Source organism: Epinephelus lanceolatus, chromosome 12 (assembly GCF_041903045.1).
Source record: "Epinephelus lanceolatus isolate andai-2023 chromosome 12, ASM4190304v1, whole genome shotgun sequence".
In the NCBI taxonomy this organism is placed as follows: domain Eukaryota; kingdom Metazoa; phylum Chordata; class Actinopteri; order Perciformes; family Serranidae; genus Epinephelus; species Epinephelus lanceolatus.
The window spans coordinates 40,122,391-40,139,070 of NC_135745.1; the positions used below are offsets into that span (position 1 = coordinate 40,122,391).

At 40.8% G+C, this 16,680-nt stretch overlaps 1 protein-coding gene across 1 annotated transcript in view; it reads right to left on the minus strand.

The window, feature by feature from the left end:
* Positions 1-1,106: 1,106 nt before the first annotated feature.
* The window catches only part of egfra (epidermal growth factor receptor a (erythroblastic leukemia viral (v-erb-b) oncogene homolog, avian)), a 63,036-nt gene continuing 47,462 nt past the window's right edge, over positions 1,107-16,680 (minus strand). Inside the window, exons 21-28 of the mRNA XM_033650773.2 lie at positions 15,913-16,068; positions 13,959-14,034; positions 12,504-12,650; positions 8,636-8,733; positions 8,357-8,524; positions 5,184-5,231; positions 4,996-5,089; positions 1,107-3,150 (exon numbers count right to left, since the gene is read on the minus strand). Of these exons, the coding sequence (XP_033506664.1) occupies positions 2,807-3,150; positions 4,996-5,089; positions 5,184-5,231; positions 8,357-8,524; positions 8,636-8,733; positions 12,504-12,650; positions 13,959-14,034; positions 15,913-16,068 (1,131 nt within the window). The 3' untranslated portion in view covers positions 1,107-2,806. The remainder of the gene's footprint in view (positions 3,151-4,995; positions 5,090-5,183; positions 5,232-8,356; positions 8,525-8,635; positions 8,734-12,503; positions 12,651-13,958; positions 14,035-15,912; positions 16,069-16,680) is intronic.

The window sequence follows — 16,680 nt, forward strand, 5'->3', positions numbered from 1 at the left end:
ATTTGTCCAAAATATTATCGCAGTGCTGACTGAATGAAGGAAGAGAATAACTTGCTGGTGAAACAGAAAAGAGGAAGGAAATGCCTCAGCATCTAGACCCCTGATACAGATAGAGTTCACTGAAAGTCTTTCCAGAGAGGCTCAGGCAACCGATATCATCGTATTTAGAAGTTTTATTAATATTTTGTCTATTCAGCTCTGCAGTATTGGTAATGTTACATATCCAAACTGTAACTGGTCATTGTAGCTGCTACTTTAGCAGACTGATTATTCACCTCATCAATCATGACACACTGCTTTCCCCTGAATTAAAGACACAAATTGTATAAATATATTTAATTATGGTTCTTTATTACTTGGTCCACCCCTGCCTTAAAGCATTTAATATACTACAACCTAATACTTAGATACAAGTTTGCAACCTAAACTCAAACACCTCTAAAACCTGCAAACCTTTAACATAACCTAAATGTGCCCATTTCTAACCCCATACCCAATTTAATCATCTCTAAATTCAAAGTTTTAAGTTGGTCAGAATCTGCTGCGTTGGCAGTTCTTTGAGCTTGCAGCTCTCTATAATCGGAGTGTTTAATATAATCATCTCCCTCAGGTCATCATTTTAATTTGAGTTAGTTTTTTATGTCCTGAACACAGCAGACAGCAGCATATCTTTAAGAAAACCTTTGTTTATTCAAATTCATTACTAAGTTTCCTATTAAGTGTGGAACAGTGCCATTTGACATAAATTAAACAGTTAGGAGTTAAATAGAATAATTAGCAATGTAAGGGCAGATAAATGAGAATAAACAATATCTACAACAATCATCACCTTTGATCGATTAAGAAATAAAAAGCCATTGTTTTATTCTGTGTATTCAGCGAGGATTTGTCCCCTAATGTTCAATCAAGCTCCTTTCATCACGTCACTGTGGTTGAAGGCTGGTGGTGAATGCTGCTCTCGTCCAGCTGATTATTTGCTAAATACATTTCATCAAATTGTTACTTGAAGTTCTGCGGGCGTTAAGATAAAAAGGCTGAGTAGTTAAGTACATCATTGTGCTCTTCTTCCTTCTTCCTGTATCTCACCCCAAGAACAAACACTTCCATAGAAAAAAAGATTTATTCATGTTCACTTTTGAATGAAACAATCACAATTCAGGAATAAGTGCATATTCATGTATGATGTGACAAAACTGTGTATTGAGTATAAATTACAGGTGACTACTTTAGGGGTATATTACAGTATAATCACTGTTTTCTGTACATGTACCTGTGTAAAATCTGCAAAAGTAGGCTTTCAGGTTGCTACAATAGTATATTCCTTTAAAACTAGGAATGATATTTGCAAAGTTAATACTCTTGCAAAGACTACAAGACTTCAAAGCTAGGAGCAGATTTAAAGATATGGTGTCAACACCCTGTGTGGGAAAAAAAAGACAGTCTATACTTTTGTTTAAAAAAATCAGACAAGGAAAAGTCTCTAGGTAATAGTGTAAATACAACAGAGCACAGACATAAGAAACATTCTTTGTTTCTGACGTAAGCCATTCAAAATAGTCTGTAAAACAACATATGTTTACAGGGAAACACTACATCTAATATAAAAATTCAAACAAGTTACTCACATGACCTAAGACAGTTCAACCAACACGTTTGTCTCGATAAAAAACTGTGAGAGCAGTCAGGGTGTTACAAAAGATACTACCAGAAGGATATAATCAGTAAAAGGACCAGAAAACACTTCCTGGGTACACAAACTAATGTGCCGTACTGATATGAAGCTTAGCTGACTTTCTTGGTCCACACAAATGCGCGTCATGCTACAAGTTTTCAACTGCACAACACGGCAGTTTGAATACGACCACAATCACATTTGCTATATTTACCATTACATTCTCGACATAGTTAGTGTGATATCTCACATCAGGGGACACAGGAAACTCTTTGTTTCAATCTAACAGAGACAGCAACCAGTTTCTCACAGAGACAGAACTGTCTTAGAGCATAAAAGTAACATATTCAAACAATACAATTCACCAGTATTCCCCCTTTAAACTGACTATACATTCTATACATCGCAACATTTTGTTTCCTCGTTGACTCATCCCTCAGGACGAGTGTCGTCAGGCCTCCGAGGACCCCAACAGTCCAGCCAGCATTTCACTCTTTAAATCTCCCCGTAATCGTCTCGACTTCACCACAGACACATGTTCCAAACCTTCACATCCGACCACTGTGTGTTGTCAACCCTTTATATTCCATCATGTAAATACTGTGGACTGATTGTGTATCTGACTTGTAATTCTACAACACATGTACCTTAGGTAGTGTTTAGGGTTGAGCTGCCGGTTTGTGTCCTTTGCAATAGAGCTTCTGCCTCCTAAAAAATGGAGGCATTTGAACCCTTTTTTAATAGCAGTCCTCCACTGACACATTTGGATCACGTTTTGGAGAGATTTTCACTTTCTGACATGGGTTACAATGTATGGATGGAGCATATCAGGTCCAGCAACTCTCAGGTCGACTGAGTCATGTACGAATCAGCTTCCGTCTAGCTTTTATTGAGAAAAAGTCATTTGTATTTTGGTTGTAAGAAAAAAATTCTTTGGAATGAGAGGGAATCGCTTGACGAGTATGACTGCATGCAAACAACATGGGAAGCTGCACAAAGTGCCACTTGACTCCGTAAGACGTATATGATAATTGATGGTACCACTTAGCTACGCTTTCTCAGCCAAGACATCAATGCCCTTTCCTAATGGAACAGGAAACAGTCTCATATTTATTGTCTGTATCCACTAAGTCCTCAGTCCGGGCCCAGGTACTCTGTGTTCTCCGCCGCTGGGATGTGTCCGTTGGCGTGGCTTTTGAAGGTGGGACTGAAATCCTGTTGGTAATCAGGGTTGTCTATGCTGTTCTGGGGCTGGTATTTCTGGATGCTGGGAACCGTGCCGTTGGAGGTGAGCGGGAGGATGGCGGGGGACGGGATCTCGTTGAGGTACTCTGGTCCGTCTGTCCCGTTTTTAAAGCAGTTCAGGTACTCCGTCTCTGTGTCCTCTGAAGAGATGGTGGGAAGCACGGTGCGAGGTGGACCCGGGTGCTGGTAGATGGGATTCATCATATCTGAGACTCCATTCTGGTTCATGTAGTCTGTAAGAAAGGCACTGACATTAGCATAGGCACCACATAGCTTCTCATTAAGTGTTTACACAGCTTAAACAGACACTAGCAGACCATCTATAAAACTGAACACAACATAATAGTGGCATGAGGGCATTACCTACAAACCATTAAATCACTGCACTGCTGATCAGTTTTAAACCCTTAAGTTTGCAGATTGATTTCCAACCATCCAGACAGCAACTGTTTGGAGTTGGCCACTCCACTAATTTCCCAAATACGGATCTAAATCTTCATTAAAAGGGAAAAGTTGCAGATTTTCAACCAGCTCTGTGTCATCACTTTGTAGGCAGTGTGTGCAGATGAACAGGGTTTGGCTTCCCCTGTACTACGTGGACCAGAAGATCCCCGCCCACCTGCTGGCAAAAGGCTTCTGGGCGACACAACATGTGTCATCGATGACGCATCGCGCATCACAAGCAAAACTCCACTGGTAAATCAGTGGGGAATTCCAGGTGCTCGTGGCGCGGTGGAAAACCAGACACTTGTCATCTGCACACACAGCAATGACAAAGTACCCACACCTTCTTTAACATCAAATTCAAGGACTTTTTAAGGATGTTTAAAGCCCAATTCCCTCAAATTCAAGGACCAAATATGTCATAGTTTGAGACATGGATCGAGGTTAATTACTCTAATGACTCTGAGAATTTTTATGACAACAAACAGCCTTTACAGAAACTCACAAAAAACGAAAAAGTCGCTTGAATGTGTGAACACTTTAATTGTGCTGTTATCAAAAGAATTTCAATTTCTGTTCTTCCACAAAATTGTAAGACTTAATTGAACTACTCAGTCTCAAAGCAATTATATAATGTAACATGTGATCCAAACTGGGGGCATGGAGTGTGAAAGAAATGGATGTTTACAAAGTAGGGAGGGTCTAACAACAGTATGTTTTTTCATCCTTACTAGGACCTAACATCAAAATATTTTGGCATCTTGGATGCATTGATTTTAAATCTGTGTTTTACAAAAGCCACCAACTTTCTGGAAGAACAATGCTGGAACTGTAAAATACCAATTTAAAAGCAGCTGGTGGTGAAATTCAACCTGCAGACTTCAAACTTGCTTTTTAAATCAAAGTTGCGTCATCATCAAATGGTAGTGCAGTTGTGAGGAGCGGCTGTTCTGAAAAATATTCTCCAATGGTGCGTTCAAGGAAGTTATTTGCTGTCAAAAAGCGTTAAAAGGACTAAACAATAAGTAAATTCTAAAGCTGTGAAAAGACTCCGCAAGACATTTGGGACTTTGTACTTTTTAGAAGGCTTTTCAGAGTCCAAAAGCTAAAATTATGTTGTGTAATTCTGAAGGTATAACAGCTGGAATGGTTTTAAGCTGTGGCGTAATGGAGGGTATACGCATGTACACGGGGTATGCCCACCTCTCCTCCTGGCTGTTTACAGTGCACCAACCTATCAGCCAATAAAAAATATCATTGGAATACATAGGAGAGTATACCCACTTCACTCTTTGTACCTTACCCATCTACATCCATCTAAAAGCCATCATATATTACCTTAAGTAAAAGTATCTTATTTTAAAAAGATGACTGGATGACTGTTTTGTTCCACCTTGGGAAGGGATATCTGAAAAACTAAAGCCCTCTGGAGGCCTTGTGCCTGTACAAACTGTCCCACCTTCCCATCTTTAAAATTAAAATTCCTAACAGCAGTGCTGTAAATACAGCAATACACTTCTTGTCCGCTAGATGTCCCCCTTACTCACTGAATCAAACAGAGAGCTCTATTGAGGTTCACTTGAAAGACATAAAAAAGGTGCCACTGTGGGATTTTGACGTTGGAGGATACTTGCCTGGAGACGGCAGGAAGGCCTCGTCTAGAAGTTTGTCTGTGGGGTCAGGAATATACCGGAGCACCATGCTTCCATCTCTGCTCGGGAATCCATTCTGCAAGAAATGACACAAGTTTCATAATGCAAATAGTTCAGTGCAGCAAAGTCATTTTCTTTTGGTTCAATTTAAAGACTGATTTTTCTCTTACCAGTAAGCCAGCTCTGCTGTGGCACGTTCCAATGCTGCTGTTGAGGCTCTGCAAAATGGATAATATAAACATGAATGCAGAGCACACAATTGTGTTTTATAGATCCATAACACATTTGTTTATGCCTCTGGTATTCATAAAGCTGACATTATGTGCAGAAAGGAAAGGATTTCCAGTACAATGCACAACACAAAAATGGTGCGCTGCTCTCAATTCCAGATTTAGGCAAATTGTGATCTTTTACTTTGGTAATCTTTGATTCTCACTTCTTTCTTTTATTTATAGTTTTTTTGAAGTGTGTGTTTCTTTCGGTCACTGCGATTTATTTTAAAGCGTCTCAGGGGACAATAAGTTCCTTTTGAATAGTGATAGTAATGTGTTTTTATGGTACCCGAGGAACCATAGCTGTCATCACAGAACACGCTGATGAGGATCGAAATAAACGTCCGCAGAGAGGATTCATATTCATTCAGGCATTGTGACGAGCTTTGTTGTGTTTGTCATATTCTTGAGTCAAAGGACTATGAACGGTGTTAAAACCATGGAAACCAAGCGAATAAAGAGAACAGAGTGACAGCTGTGGCAATGCAATTACTTTCAACAAGAAAAGGAAATTAAACACGCTGAAGGAGCAACCATCTGTAACAAAAAAAAAAAAAAAAAATCTCGACCCATAGTGGGCTATGCCCCAACAGTGATATTACAAAAGCAGGCTTATGCTGAGCTTTTATTGGACAAAGATTTGAAAAAGTTGCCTGCAAAGGTAATCACACTTTAAAGCTCGGATGGGCTAACCACGCTGTCAGTGGTCGGCAATGTTCCCAGGTACAGGAGCCAGACCTACGCATGGCCCTCACTGAACCTGAGGTAGAAGAGTTCTCCTCACTCAGTTCTCATCAATCAAAGGGCACCTGGGAGGAAACGTGGGAGCGGGGAAGATCATGAGGACGAGGGGGTAGGGGGTCAGGAAGCGGAGAAATGGTCCCACCGGTGACAGTTAAACAGAATGAGTGCAAGTGGGGTTAGCAGGGTTCACGGCAGGTACGACCGGCCGCTTAGATTCAAGTCAAGGACGATCAGTTTAACTCTCCTCGCTGTTCGGTCACCTGGATTCAGTTTAACCGTCAGCGTTCTGCTTCTCCGGCTTCATGTGAAAGCTAATTGCTTTCAACAAGCTGAAAAATGACTCTGCGTTTATTTCCACTCTGACTCACGGGGTAATGAGTTACGCAGAAATCCTATTTCCCAAAACGCAGTTAAAATAGCACAATTAAATTTTCAAACACTTGATTGTTGGTAAAGCGTGCGCTGCTGGTGCATGTGGTGCAGTTCCTGAATCAATTAATGCTGCTGTTTCTGGGAAATTTCACGTGGCCTCCACAGCAGCAGCTGGTATTCCTCTTTCACTGTTTGGATAGAGAAGGTCAGTGTGAGTAAAAGGTATCTGTGTCTCATTATATGTACCGTTTCACTTTTTTTCAGCTGACTCTTTATTGGCTGAAAGTTCGCCGCATGAAGTATTGTGACAATCGTCTGGCTCTGGATCTCACATGTGTGTAAATCCCTTCATATGATTACAAGTAAATGTGGTGAACCAGGTCAACAGCTGCTATTGTTTAAATGCAGTAAACTGTAGCACCGTCTTTTCCAATGTAGTGGCATGGTCAGGCCTTTTGTTCTTCTATTAGTACTGTCGCATTCAATGGTGTATGCAGTATATTTCATTCTACAGGTCTGTCGCTGTTATCTAGCACTGTTTTTCTTATTTCTTTTTGAACTGTTGATCTTCCAGCATTCAGTGCAACGAGCAGTAGTAGTAGCTTTTTCATGTCAAGGGCCTATACATTTTGCTTCGGGGACCTGAATCTGACAAGAGTTTGGTTGTTAGATTTGATTACGACCAGAATTCTACAGTTGTCAACTACAGCTGAGGAGATAACCGTGGAGGAAGTGAAACCTGCGATCAGAATAGCCAATCTCATGACTCTAAATCACACTGGGCTCACTTCTACACTGAGTTAAATAGTAAAAATAAACTATTCGCATTTTTCTGGGGACCCCTAGAACTCCCCCAAAGACCCTTGAGGGGTCCTGGACCTGTCCTATATAATTCCTTTGAACTGAACCCTTTGACTATATATGACAGCACATTATTAGTCCAGTCAGTGTAATTTGTAATAACACTGTAGGTAGACAACCTTACAAAACACCTTGAGAGGTATCACAGGATGTGTTTTTAGTGAAACTACGCCACCCTGTGGACATCCAACATACACAGGCAGCAGCCAGTCCTCACCACGAGTGACTCAGAGGCCAGTTGAGTTAAAGGGGAGCTACGCCTGTTTTCAAATTTCATACATGTTTTTCCTATGGTCAAAGACAGTCCAAAAATATTTGTAAACATGAACAACTCTCTCTCAAAGCCAAAAACTAAAGAGCTAAAACTTTTGTGATGTCATCAAGTATAAAGTCTGAAGCTGCTCCTTTGACAATGAATAGGGAAAGATGTTCCGGGTGACACTGAAAGCACCCACGGGAATTTTCTGAGTGTATGGGAACATTTTCTGTTCCAGATCTGAGAATACTATGAAAGGATAAAGCACATTCGGGTAAACAACTGGGTCAACAAAATAAGTCTCCCATTCATTGTCTAATGGAGCAGCTCCAGAATTTATACTACTATTTATACTAAAACCTATGATGTCACTGAGAGTGAGAAGCTCATGTTCACAGATATTGATTAAACTTCCCTAGGCCATGGAAATAACATTGGAATTCCGACTTTAGGTGATGCTTGGCTTTAATAATTATTTTGCCGGTCACTGCATGATTGACTACAGTAATTACATGTCCAAAGAAACTGCACTTCTTGCCCTAAACTTTCATTGAAACTGGACCAGTGGTTTGGCAGTACTCGCTTTTTTAAGTTGGAAATGCTGTCTTTAAATTATAGCATTCCTTTTCTGTTTTAAATGCCTGACCACAAAGCAAAAATGATTCAACCCTCAGTTTTGTTTTTTTGAAATATCAGCGGTAGTATTGAATAAATTACAACTTTTTTTTCAGTGCTGGGATGCATCATTTTCTCAGCTTTTGCAAAAATCTGAGCCACAGCACCACAAATGTCACCTGAGAAAGATGGATAGACACACCTGATCCATAAAGCAGCTTACCGTGGAGTGAAGCAGTGGTGTGTGGGAGGTGCTCTGGCTGCTGAAGAAGCCGTGTTGCGGCACCAGGTACTCGTCTGCATCCACAGCATCCACCATGTCCTCCCCACTGATCAGGCTGCGGTACAGTTTAGTGTCTGTGGGACTCGGCAGGTGCATGCGGTCATCACCCTGGAACAGAAATTTACCTGGTCAGCTTATGTGTCCGATAGGTTACCAATGCATCATCAAACAATATTTAATAATATATTTAATACTGTTAGATCTGAGCTGAAATGATACCTGAATGACAAGATATCGAGAAGGATCCCGGGCCATTTTTGTGAATTCAGCTATTAGTTCTCGGAAACGAGGTCGGCTGTCTGCATCAATCATCCAGCCTGCACAGACACACCAGCAGATATCATCATGAGACAAGAGGATAACTTTAAAGGAATACTTCACTCACAATATATTTATTTGTGTATTAATCAATCGTCTTGTGTTATGTTGAATCTATGAAGAAAACTTTGTTTCTCTCATGCCTCCATAAAGAATTATAAACCGGAGAAATTTCTGGATGAATTAAAATGAAAGGGGGCCACGTTCAACAACAGCAAAACTATATCAAAACACACTAGCCCTTTTTAGACAGGAGTTGTGCAAATTAGCAGGAAAGCCCAATCAGTCTTTTTTCAGCATTGGCAGTATAAAAACAAAATCGGGGAGTGCAGCAAAATGCCGCCTACCTACTTTTGTTTATACAGAATGTGCCTTTTTCGGGGCAATGGGGGGCGTGAGCAAGTAACAAACGTGTAGCTCAGCGTGTGACGTAAACAGTGACGTGGGAGGGAAGCCACGGCTGGTCAGTCCTTCGGTGATTCTCTCGTAAATCGACCCGTTCTTCACCATCCCCGTCATCTGACGGTTAATGGCCTCTTCGTTTGTGAGGACAAGGAGGGCGCGCAATTCCTTGTCTCCCCAGTTGCTCATCTTTACAGTGTCTGTCAAGTTTGTGTTTTCCTCTTGCTACTAGCTGCTTGCTAATTCCTGCTATCAGCTGTTTCCTGTTTATCCACCGCCAGTGGGTCGCATGTGCAGCGTCACCAACAGCTCCTCCCACAAGTCATCAACAGCCCCTCCCGTTGCGGAAAGCCGCCTCGTTCTGTTTAAACTAAAAGGGTTCCACCAATATGTCTACCCTACGAGGCGGAAAATTGGGCACCTCGGATCAACTCACTAATCCGGCTCTGTGTGTATAAACGCTCGCAGCTTGCCGTCAAAACGGTCCAACATTCGCAGAAAATCTGGCAGTGTAAAAGGGGCTACTGTTTACAAACTCACACACAACTCACATATATTTTTGCAAAAAGCTTACTATTTAAAACACATACGAGCAGCATGCCTGAGCAAGTGTTTGAATTCTGCTTGTGCTTTTTGTTTTTGAGATGGAAGAGTTTTGGTTTTCACAAAAATGTTTGTGTTATGTAAGTACTGAGACTACGACTGAATAAATGAGAATTGGATTACATCATTATAGTTTTGCTGTTGTTACACGTGGACCCCATTCACTCCAGTTCATTAAGGATTTTCTCAGGTTTTTCATTCTACATTCATCGTGTAGGCATGCCAGAAAAACAGTTCTCTTCTCGTATTCAATGCAACACAGAGTGAGAAATCAATATACAAATGATAATGCTGTGGGTGAAGTATCCCTTTAAGGCGAGACATGGCAGGCAAAAACATTGATTATTCATGCAGTGGTTAATTTTGAGATTTTGGGCTAGTTTACTCCTTGAATATGTATTCTTTCAAACTGATATAAAGAAAAAGTTTCTCCTGAATTTACCAGAGTTAGCATTGTGCAGTGTAGGCCAATATGTTTATTAGCTGGGTTACTACAGTTGTAGGCTTTATATGCTTGTCATGTTATTAAATGATCAATTTTCATGAGCTTGAAATATACTGTATTATTATTGCTAAGGGCCTGAACATTTATTCTGTTTGTGAGCAATTGTTTCCAATAGAAATGTATTAAATTCCCCAATGTAAATCTTTGAATGCTGTTTTCTCAAAATTACTTTTTTGTCATACTCCAAGTTGAACATCTCAGCCTCTGTAGCACCTACAGTACAGGCCAAAAGTTTGGACACACCTTCTCATTCAATGCGTTTTCTTTATTTTCATGACTATTTACATTGTAGATTCTCACTGAAGGCATCAAAACTATGAATGAACACATGTGGAGTTATGTACTTCACAAAAAAAGGTGAAATAACTGAAAACATGTTTTATATTCTAGTTTCTTCAAAATAGCCACCCTTTGCTCTGATTACTGCTTTGCACACTCTTGGCATTCTCTCCATGAGCTTCAAGAGGTAGTCACCTGAAATGGTTTTCCAACAGTCTTGAAGGAGTTCCCAGAGGTGTTTAGCACTTGTCGGCCCCTTTGCCTTCACTCTGCGGTCCAGCTCACCCCAAACCATCTCGATTGGGTTCAGGTCTGGTGACTGTGGAGGCCAGGTCATCTGCCGCAGCACTCCATCACTCTCCTTCTTGGTCAAATAGCCCTTACACAGCCTGGAGGTGTGTTTGGGGTCATTGTCCTGTTGAAAAATAAATGATGGTCCAACTAAACGCAAACCGGATGGGATGGCATGTCGCTGCAGGATGCTGTGGTAGCCATGCTGGTTCAGTGTGCCTTCAATTTTGAATAAATCCCCAACAGTGTCACCAGCAAAACACCCCCACACCATCACACCTCCTCCTCCATGCTTCACAGTGGGAACCAGGCATGTGGAATCCATCCGTTCACCTTTTCTGCGTCTCACAAAGACACGGCGGTTGGAACCAAAGATCTCAAATTTGGACTCATCAGACCAAAGCACAGATTTCCACTGGTCTAATGTCCATTCCTTGTGTTTCTTGGCCCAAACAAATCTCTTCTGCTTGTTGCCTCTCCTTAGCAGTGGTTTCCTAGCAGCTATTTGACCATGAAGGCCTGATTGGCGCAGTCTCCTCTTAACAGTTGTTCTAGAGATGGGTCTGCTGCTAGAACTCTGTGTGGCATTCATCTGGTCTCTGATCTGAGCTGCTGTTAACTTGCCATTTCTGAGGCTGGTGACTCGGATGAACTTATCCTCAGAAGCAGAGGTGACTCTTGGTCTTCCTTTCCTGGGTCGGTCCTCATGTGTGCCAGTTTCGTTGTAGCGCTTGATGGTTTTTGCGACTCCACTTGGGGACACATTTAAAGTTTTTGCAATTTTCCGGACTGACTGACCTTCATTTCTTAAAGTAATGATGGCCACTTGTTTTTCTTTAGTTAGCTGATTGGTTCTTGCCACAATATGAATTTTAACAGTTGTCCAATAGGGCTGTCAGCTGTGTATTAACCTGACTTCTGCACAACACAACTGATGGTCCCAACCCCATTGATAAAGCAAGAAATTCCACTAATTAACCCTGATAAGGCACACGTGTGAAGTGGAAACCATTTCAGGTGACTACCTCTTGAAGCTCATGGAGAGAATGCCAAGAGTGTGCAAAGCAGTAATCAGAGCAAAGGGTGGCTATTTTGAAGAAACTAGAATATAAAACATGTTTTCAGTTATTTCACCTTTTTTTGTTAAGTACATAACTCCACATGTGTTCATTCATAGTTTTGATGCCTTCAGTGAGAATCTACAATGTAAATAGTCATGAAAATAAAGAAAACGCATTGAATGAGAGGGTGTGTCCAAACTTTTGGCCTGTACTGTATGTACACCAAACTTTCCAGTTATACACCTAGCTATATTCTGAAGATATTCACAGAGGGATTTGTTAATAAATCATTCCTAGCCTGATTTATGTGACATTTTATTCCCAAAAATATGGTGAAAAGTATATTTTGATTTTCTAGGTAATAAAAGCAGATATGCTTAACTCCCTCTGTAATTTTTTTTCCATCTTATATGTAAGCAAAATGGAAAAAAATATTTTTGATAAAGCACCTGGCTTTATCAGATGTTCAGATTTATCTTCCTAATATATGCAGTTTAGTGCATATTTAATGAGATAATGCCGAATTTGCATAATTAAACATTACAATTTTAAAAACTTGTAATACATTTTTTTTCATACTATTGTAAGTAATCAACTGAGGAAGTTTCAACCATCCCACCAAGCTTACATTTCACCATGATCATGTAGACGTCTATGGTACAGATTGGTGGTTGAGGCAGTCGCTCCCCTTTCTCCAGAACCCCGGCGATATCACTGGCTGGAATCCCATCGTACGGTTTGGTCCCAAATGTCATCAGCTCCCAAACTGTTACGCCTACAGAAAGAAAGACAGTGTCAGTCTGTTGAGCTGTCATTCACTTTGTTTTGCTCCCAATAAAAGGGAGGCAATGCGAGTGACAGGATGTAAGCTTCCCAAATATCACACAGTATCAAAATAGCTATGTTGACAAATTGGCTCTGCCTGCACGAGTGGGAGTTAGCAGGATGCATCTCTGTGTTGGAGGAACTGAAGAAAGGAAAAGGAGAAAAGGAAGCCCGTCACTTCTGCCAGGGTCTGCTGATGCTCTTGCCATATTGAGCGGAAGGCATGATCAAAACCCTCGGGGAAAGGAAGATTTGGAAGCTGGCCCACACATAAAGCTGTGCTGTGTGTGTGTGTGTGTGTGTGTGTGTGTATGTGTGTGGAGGCATCTGTGCATATGTGTGCTCCTGGTGCTGGAAGAAATGTTTATGTGGGTTGTGGCAACAATCTCTTCTGACGTGATGTTGTCCATCCGAGCCTGCTGGTGTGTAGGTGTGTGCTACCTGTGTCCTAAAAAATCACAGATGCTTCCAAGATGTTCTCCCTTCTCATTTTGTGTTTTAAAATGTTGACAGATCCAAAAACAACATCCAGCCGAGGCTTCAAAATCTCGCTCCTCGCTCTGCCTCACTTGCTGTTAAAACACTTTATTTGGCAATGAATAAATATTTCTCCAGTGAGACTCTCATCAAAACTCAAGAGTACAAAAGCCCAGCTGTTTTACATATCTGAAGTTATGCAAGAATCCGAGCTGCAGGGTTCCTGCATCGCAGCCGAGTCACCAGAATAAAATGTTGTCATTGTACGTTTCTGCAAACCATGGACACGTTACTTTTGTACATTTCATATGTATGATGTAGTCCAGATTACATGTGTGTGAGGTGAGTTTCTCATCAGAAGGAAAAGGGGAAGGTGTATGGCGTGACACCTTGGTGAGACCTCTGCCAAGCAGCTGACAGCAGCAGACCGCTGTTCAAGACCAACAGAAGCGGGCGTTTTATTACGACAGTTCCCACCATTTCCTGCCGTGCCTGTGACGTCCAAACTGGGTATTTTAAGCCAAAACATGCTGTTTTCCCAAAACTTACCAAGTGGTTTTTGTGCCTAAACCTAACCACACACTGACCACAGTGTTGTCACAGCACAAAATTCAAAACTGAAGCATCAAGAAACGTTAAGTTTCAATATATCAGCTGCATATGAAACATAAAAATGTAACATATCTGTGGTTTGCAGAAATGCGCAATGCCAGCATTTCCAGTGTGCCACACTGGGTTAAAAGCAGAGCATGTATTCACAACATAAAGCACAAAGAATTACCATAACTCCACACGTCACTCTGGTGTGTGTATGTTCTGTTCAGGATAGATTCAAGAGCCATCCATTTTATTGGCACCTGTGGAACAAAACAGCAGTAATGTAATCATCTCCAAATGTTACAGCAACTTTCAAATATACCTGTAATTTTACACTTCGCATGATTTATGTTTGAATATATCTGGACAATAAGCTTGACTGGAACACAGAAGATATTTTCTTGTGATGAATACAGCACCGTGCTTCATCAGACGGTTTTTGCTGGCAAGATTTTACATGCCTATGTTTGCTGAGGGTGTCTTGCAAGAGGGAGGAAGAGAAGGTTAATTAGCTCATTGAAACAGCAGCCTCATCTGTATACTAGCCAATGGACTCTGAACAGCAATGTCTATAATAGTCTGTTAAAAGCAGTTAACTTAATTTGTACCTTGATATCATCTAGTCAAATTTGGCACTTTGTTAAATTAAAGTCCCTCACTCTCTTTGCCACATGCAGAATATAATGTAACATCACTGTCATCTAGTGGTGCACATTTGCATTAGTCAAGCATACAGAAAACCACAAGCTCATGTAAATGTTTCTGGTGCATTCATTTTAAAGAGCTGGACATCTGCCCCTCTGTTGAGGACAAGGAATAAAATCTCTGGATGGAAAATGATCATTGTATTAAATCATCAGTCAAAACTATTTTGTCATCAGTTTGGGAAAAATATTCTACGGATGTAACGAGGTTCTGACATCATAAAGAGGTAATACGGCAATGACAAGGATATTCTACCTTAGTATGGGATTTATGACAGTTAAAGGGACAGTTCACCCCAAAATACAAAACAGATATTTTCCCTGTTGCTTGTAGTGCTGCTTATCAGTCTAGATAGTTTTGGTGTGAGTTGCAGAGTGTTGGAGATATCAGCCGTAGAGATGTCTGCCTTCCCTCAAATATAATGGAACTAGATGGCACTTGGCTTGTGGTGGTCAAAGCGCCAAAAAATGCATTTGAATTCAATTACTCAAGATGGTTGAGCTCATGACAGTGCAAGATGTAACAATTAGTGGCGTCCTCCTTGACTGAGACGTTAGCTAGCTCAGGTGAGCTACCATAAGCCTCTCATCCATGAGTGGATGCATGTTTCTGTCTGCATGGTGATACGGTTGGCAGATGTATTTTAGTAGAAGGAAAATAGTTTCTACATGAAACTGGTTTCAGCAAGGTCTGTGGATTATCTTGAGTAACTGGGTTATGATTTCTGGAAAGAGACATTGCTGTTGAATTTTTCAAATGTATTTTTTGGCACTTTGAGCACCACAAGCTGAGTGCCATCTAGTTCCATTATATTTGAGAGAAGGCAGACAACTCTATAGTGACACCAGAACAATCTAGACTGATAAACAGCACTACAGTTAAGAGGAAAAACATGCAATATTGATTTTGTCCCTTTAAGAAAAAGAACACAAATGCTTACAACTATCATATTGTGGAAAATATTACATTACTGTATGTTAAAGAAAGAGTAAAGGTCACCCTGCGAGTAAACATGAGCGCTACACATTTTTCTGTGAGGAAAATAGTGCTTTCAGTTGCACAAAGAAACGTTGATAAGAGACGGGACTTATCTGATCTGTCATTTTTCTTCTCTCTGACAGAACTATTTATACTTATCTTATTACATAAGATAGAATCTGGAGCAAAGCTACAAATGCAAACATGGAGAAAATTCATTCATCTACAGGAAGTCGTTTGTCTAACAACACCCAAGTTGTAACAAGCTATAAATGCACAAGTGAGGCTGCTCTTAGGCCTATTTGTGTGCAGCAACAACTGATGGCTGTGAAACTAAAGACTGAATTTAATTTGTAGGGCGGAAAAAATTTCTTTTAACTTATTCTTAACCTACTCATTCATAAAAAGACAGACCGGGACCTGCTGTCTGTAGACTACTTTAATCTCCAACCCACCTTTCCCCCATCGGCGTGGTACTCTTTCTCATCTGCACTGAGGAGTTTTGCCAGACCAAAGTCAGTGATCTTGACATGTTGAGGAGTCTTCACCAGGACATTTCTCGCTGCCAAGTCACGGTGCACTAAGTGGCGCTCCTCCAGGTAGTTCATACCCTTTTGTCAAACAAACAATGAAGAACAAGTTATTACATAAGTGCAGTGCTCTTTCTCACAAGCTGTCTGATACGGCTGGATTCTGCGGTGTCAGAACACGGAACCGCCGCTTGATCAGACACGATCAAAGATCTAAAAATGCTTTCATGCTACACTTGTCATCATGGCCTTTTTCCCAGAGTCAAAACTAAACGTGGTGAAACTGCCTTTAGCTTCTATGCCGCTCAAATGTGGAACAAAGTATAAGAACAGCTGAGACTTGAAACAACAGACTACTGCAGGGATGAGTCCTAAAATGTGGAAACAAATGAGCATTTTGTACATCTTGTCAATTTGGTTAGATTCCTAAAATAAGGTCTGTGGTTAACACAAGCTTAAGAGATTTTCACCTTCTGCTCCACAACATAAAATATGTCAGTAAATCCCCCACTCCTGAATTTTGAAGCTTTAACATGTCTTAAAAAAGGCAGTTGCTAACAAGTGGCTAAATGAGACTACAGAGCAACAGTACACTTTACAGCCTCACTGTGCCAGTGACATCAAAGTCATGAGAACAAGGTATGATTACTTTATAGCAAGAGTGTCAAACTCATTTTAGTTCAGGGGCCACAT